This window comes from Pinus tabuliformis, chromosome 9 (assembly GCF_031772625.1).
Source record: "Pinus tabuliformis cultivar Carrire ecotype Pingquan chromosome 9, CPIR1, whole genome shotgun sequence".
NCBI lineage: Eukaryota > Viridiplantae > Streptophyta > Pinopsida > Pinales > Pinaceae > Pinus > Pinus tabuliformis.
In genome coordinates, this window is record NC_142307.1 from 913,936,142 (window position 1) to 913,942,657 (window position 6,516).

Here is a 6,516-nt window from a genome sequence, read left to right on the forward strand (position 1 = left end):
GCTTTGAAAAAGTCCACGTTAAAACCATCTGGACCTGGAGCTTTGCCATTCTGCATCTCTTTGATCACCGTACTAACCTCTGCTTTAGTTACTGGTTTGTTCAGGTTAAAGTTATCTTCTCTAGACACCATCCTGGGAATATTCTTTATAATTTCCTTGATGTGATGGTCTCTATCTATATTATTTTCATTTGTGATACCTCTGAAATGCTGAACCATCACAGCTTCGATATTCTTGTGAGTGGTCTGAAGCTCCCCATCTTCATTCAATATTGAGGAGATTCTATTGTGCGTTCTATTGGCTATGGTGGAACGGTGGAAAAACCTAGTGTTCCATTCACCTTCTTTGAGCCATTGAACTCTGGACTTTTGTCTCCAAAAAATTTCCTCCTGTTTGCATAAATTCTCCCAATCAAGGTTGAGTTTTTCAGCTTGCTCACTTTTGGATTTATCAAAACCTTCTGCGATCATTGCTTGGTTTAGTTCCTGCATTTTGATCTCTACTGATTTTTTGTTTGCAAAAATGTTACCAAAATCCTTCTTGTTCCATTCTTTGAGTTTGATTTTTATGTGCTTTAGCCTTTTATGGAGGAGGAACATTTTGGAGCCCTGAATCTGTAGATCTTCGGACCACCATTCCTCAATGTTGCTGATAAAATCTGGGTGGGAGAGCCAGATATTTTCAAATCTGAAGGGTCTGTTCTTGGGAGCATCAATTCCCTTGATTTCTAATTGAATCGGCCAGTGATCAGAGCCTCCAAATGGGAGAACACTTGTAGATATTTCTGAATTTGTGAGCATCAACTTCTCGGAGATCAAAAATCTGTCTAACTTAGAGGCAACCTGAGCATTACCTCCTCTTTTGTTATTCCAAGTAAAAAGACCGTTTTGCATTTCAGAGTCAACCATCTTCATGTCTTCTGTGAAAGAATTGAATCCTACTGAATCTCTACTAAGGATTCTGGTGCCTCCTTTTTTTCCGAAAGAGATTTAATCCTATTAAAGTCTCCTCCAATAACCCAAGGGATTTCTTTATGTCTGCTTCTAAGATCTACCAGGGAGTTCAGAAATCTAAGCTTCTCATATATTCTCTGAGGACCATAGACATTCGTAACCAGGAAGGTGTCAGACATCCCCATTGGTTGAATGATAGCTGATAAGTAATTCCTTGTTGCCTTCGCATCTACAATGATGACTTTTTGGGGGTTCTAAAGAGTAAGAATGCCCCCCGCTGTGTTTTCTGCTTTAACTTCTAGAAACTCAAATTTACTGAGCCATTTGCTATGGATTTGTTTTATTTTCTGAATGGAGCATTTTGTTTCTTGAATGAAGATTATGTCCGGCATTGCTAGTTTCATTCTGTTACTTAGCATTCTCTGTTTTCTTTTACTACCTAGACCTCTGATATTCCATGAGATGAACTTCATAGTTAAAGATTTGTAAAGGAGTAACTGGTTAGATCTTTCATCTTACCTGAGTCTATCATTAGCTTTCCACACTCCATCAGGAGCTCATTTTGCTTTTTTCTGCCTCTCTTCTTTCCTGGATTTCTGGTGGCTAATCCTGGATTTAATTTCATTGTTTTCACCCCTCTGTGCTCCTGTTTGTGGATGTTCTTACCTTTCTCCTGTCCTTGTTCCTGAGTTTTCCATAAAAACAACTGTTGTATTCTGTTGCATTCATCTTGGGGCAGAGAATCTATTCCTCCTTTGGTTCCTTGCATTAGGAATCCTTCCACATCCAATTTTTCCTTGTCAAGGATTTCTTGTAGTTCGTGCTCTTCCAGATCTGTTTCACTTTGATTCATTTCCTGGTCCATTTCCATTTCTGTTTCACTTCTCATTGCTTCTTTTAGAGAGTCAATGGCTAGAGAGAGATTTAAGTCCTCTTTCTTTTCCTTTTGCTTAGCATCTTCCTCCGGATCTTGATTTTCTCTTGTGATTTCTTCACTCTCTTCTAGCACTTTAAACTTATTCTGACTGCCTTTTTTCCCCTCAGTATGTTGTTGTTTTGATCCCTTTTTTCCTCCCCTTCCTTTACTGGCCACTTTCTGAAAGCTTTCGGTGTCCTTCGTTGTATTGAGTTTTTCTTTGTTATCTTCTTTGCTGAGAGGGCAGTCTCTTAATAAATGCCCATGTTCGTGGCATCTTCGGCATCTGAAGGGTATATGCTCGTAGTCAACTGCCTGCACCCACTCCTCATCCAAAACTTCCAGGATAACTTCGTCCGAAAGTGCTCCTGATAGATCCATTTCCACACAGATTCTAGCAAAGGAGGTATATTTTCCCCTTCTTGTGGCTTCAGAAGCTTTGACATAGTGTCCTAGTTTATTACCAATGGCAGCCAACGATTCAGTTTGCCAATAATCAAGAGGTAGAGAGTAGAGCCTTACCCACACAGGAATCGAAGAGAAAGTCTCCCTCTTTGGGACAAAGTTCATTTTCCGAGGTCTCATATAGAGACCTGCTGCAACAAAAAATAGGGTCCTCCTTCAAATATTATGTCTTTGTCTTCGATTTTGGAGAACACTACTGTGAAGAATCCTTTTGACCCCAAATGTAGGTCAGTGCTCCCTTTGGGCTTCCAATGATACTTGATCCACGTCTATAAAGCCTTTTCAGTGGGCCATAGTCCCATGAATTTACAGATTAACGTGTAGGTTCCCATATGTTCCCTGTGCTCCTGTAGAGAAGGATCATTTAATATTACTCGGGGAATGATTTCTGCTTTTGGTTTGCAAGGTCCTTTTAGTTTCTTGTCTCTTGAACCCAAACTTTTGTCTTCTTCCTCTTTGTCCATTGTGTTGCTGTTTTCTTTTGTTCCGGTCCCATCCGTTTCCTTTTCATTGTCTCTGATTTTTTAGTTCATATCACTTTTACTGTTTCCAGTAGGTCCCTTACTTCCACTGGCTATTGCATCTTTGGCTCCCTCCCCTGCCACTCTCCATACGAATCAAACTCCGCTTGTTGAGGAACCCTGGCCACCGCGTTTCTTCTGCTCCCCACTGCTCTCCCAATTGTCACCAAAAAGAGATGGTACCAATTACTTCACTCTAATCCTTAAATCACAAAAAAAAATGAAAAAAAAATAAACAATTAATTTTCTTTAAAAAAACTATAATTATAATTATAATTCTTTCGCATCTAATTTCTTTTTATAATATTCCTATGTCAGAATGAAATGGGACATTATATCCCGTACCCATTCAATAGTCGAAATTTCACATTCTCTCAACCTACCTCATACTAACGTTATCATTGAAGTCATTATGCTCAAATGACAAAGTTTTTGTTGAAGTATTTATGCTCAAATGATAAAGGGTTATTTTCATTATTATCAACTTGTCGTTCTCATTATTACTAATTTAGTTGCTGACATGAATCTAATGTTGTTTTACATGTTTTCATGTACATCACATCACCATACTGAATTCTATGCCACCTCCACAAAGATCTCGTATATCTCATGTTTCCATTACCACTAATTTTCAAACAATTAGTAAAATATGAGAAAAATGGGGATTGATGATGACCAAGGATCTTATAAATTTATATAATATCTCTATATTTAGTTTTTATATTTTTATTTAAAATGATAATTTCCTTTTGATATTTTAAAATGGTTGATGTGTAATTAGGAATATCACGTTTTGAAAATCTTGAATTAAAATTATATATAGATACAAAATTTTATAGATATTAATGTAATTTTATTTTATAATTTTTGTATGTTAAGACATTTTTAATTAATAAGATTAAATTATTCTAAAAATTATGATTTAAAAGTATATGTATAATATTTAAGGGTTTTAAAATTAAGATGGTAGTGTTATGGTAATGGTGGACAATATTAGTGATTTGAAATATGGTTAAGAAAATCAAAACTAATACCATAAATAATATGTATTTATGTTTTATAATAATCATATTTGTGATATACAAAAATAGAATAAAAATCAATAATATTTTTTTATGAAAAATTATATAATTTAAATATATAAAATTGATCTTATGAAATATGCATTTTAATTAAACGTGACTATATTTTATATACTTATAACATTATTGTAATTATAGATATTGACAAAAATATATATATATATATATATATATATACAATTTTGTTGTTAGATTTATTAAATCAAACATAAAACTATGTCAATATAATTCATATATATTATTTTTAATATAATTTACCAAAACATTATATTCAAATAATATGATCTAGTCCAAAAAAATAAAATAAGATATAAATAATATATCAATTTTATTATACTGCTTGTGTATATTTTGTAAAATTAATACACATAGCGTTTGTTTAATTGTTTTTGATGTAATTTTATGAAAATCATATAGTAAACATTATTATGAAGTAAATAACTTTTCATAAGGTTTATAATTTTATGAAAGTCATATAGTAAACATTATTAACATGTAAATAACTTTTCATGAGGCCCTTTATCATGTTTGGGTACATGTGAATGATCCACTAGCTCTCTCAATAGTGTATTGCGAATAAGGTAATAATTTAGGTTGTGAACATGTATTTGACAAGACAATTTATTCTCAGTGTGCTAAACCTTGAATTTGATGATATATTCCAATTCTGGATGGATATTTATAAAGAAATAATTTCTTATGGGTTAAGTTCTATGTGCCAAGTGCATGGGCACTACTATTATTGAGTTTTACTCATATGTAAATATTTTATCTTATATTTATACATGACATTACACATGTCTATGTTCAATTTTCTCACTTGCTAGTATGTCACATTGAACATGTCCATATTCAATTTTCTCATTTGATAGTATGAGACATTTTTGTATTTTTATATATAGGCACACATATTCATGAATTGATATGACATATAGTTGTAAATCTAGTATTCATTAACATCATAATTTGTATGCACATTGATAGCATTATAAAGAGAAAACGTTTTGTGGTTTAAATCCCTACATGTTATATGTTTTCCTTTATTATCATTAGGTTTTGCTCATTGATTTTTCCAAAGAAAAAAGCGAACTTTTTATATTATAAAAAGTTGCATATACATAACACAGCTCCATTGTTGTTATAACAGTTTTGTTTTTACAAAATTTCTCAAAAGAGAGTGTTACTTCTCTTCCCGCGAAGAGATCATTTCACCACCGATCTTGTCCTTTGATTTTCTCCATGTGTCCATATTGTTTCCTATTTTGTGCTGGCTGTATCATAAGGCATCAAAAAGAAAGCATATACCTCGCTTCCATTATCCACTGTAAAGCCAAAAAATATTGTTTCAGCAGTATTTTGTAGTAACAAAAACCAAAAAAGTGTAAGCTGATCCGCTGGTTCTATTAAAGAATTTCTGCATATGGAGGCTGGTCCGAGGCGAAGCTTTCACCATTTGCTTCCTCCCTTATTCTCCAACTGCCCACAGCTTGTTCAATACCGTCTTTAGAAAGTTTGTCTGCCATCTCATTTCGTTCCCTGTAAATATGATTTATGGACAAAGAATTAAAAGACATTTTCAGATTCTGAATTTCTTCAAATAAAGGCTGTAAGACATAATTTTGGCATCTGCTACGTCCATTTGACCAATTGATAACATTTTGTGAGTCTCCAAATATTTGAACTGTGAGGGTGTTTTTATGAATCAACCAGCATAAGAGATATTTTAAAGCAGATAATTCAGCAAAATTATTTGATCCACTTCCCAGTCCAATGGATGCTTTAAGAGTATGGGTGTTGTTTAAATGGATAACAATGCCTGCACCAGCTTTGTTTTCCTGGGAGGCGCCATCAAAATAAGCCCAGGGAACCCCTTCCTTTATTTGCTCCTCTGCCACTTTCCGAGGTTCCCTCTCATCCTCAGCATCCGGGATAATTGAATATATGGATAAACAACGAATCACTATTTGGACTGCCTCTGTTTCCTTCTCCTGAAAGATAATTCTGTTTCTGGCTATCCAAATTCCCCAACAGATGATGGGGGGCAGATTCCTTAACTTTTGTTCAGAAATTTTGTTCCACCAATTTTGCCATGCTACTGATAGGGACTGCCCTTCCCATTTGATAGTTAAATTCATCTGCTTTAAAACCTCAGACCATACTTTTTTTGCTGTTGGGCATTCCATAAAAAGATGATTCGCGGTTTCCAAATCATTTTTGCATAAAGCACACCTTCCTGGACCTTGTTTGAATCTGGATTGGAGAATGTCCCAGGTAGGGGCTTTCTTTTTAAGAATGCACCAGAATTTTTTTTTTGCCTTTGCTGGGCATTTTAACTTCCATAGCGATTTTGCCCACCATTCCGTGGTTTTGCTCATTGATGATAGCTATTGTATGTAAATAATTTTTTTTTTCTTGCATTACATTGCATATATTCATAATGAATTTCTCATATAAGAGTATGTAAAATTTTATATAAAAAAGATACATAACTATGATTTAATATAAAACATTGGCATCAATATTGTTGACATCTAATTATTGGGATTGCATGAAAATTTGTAAATAATATAAATAGTAAA

The 6,516-nt window shown here is 33.9% G+C and overlaps 1 protein-coding gene across 1 annotated transcript; it reads right to left on the reverse strand.

The window, feature by feature from the left end:
* Positions 1-5,340: 5,340 nt before the first annotated feature.
* LOC149151720 (uncharacterized) lies at positions 5,341-6,312 on the reverse strand. Its single transcript, XM_089443243.1, has one exon. The coding sequence runs from the start codon at positions 6,310-6,312 to the stop codon at positions 5,341-5,343; it is 972 nt and encodes a 323-aa protein (XP_089299369.1).
* Between the last annotated feature and the right edge of the window lie 204 nt (positions 6,313-6,516).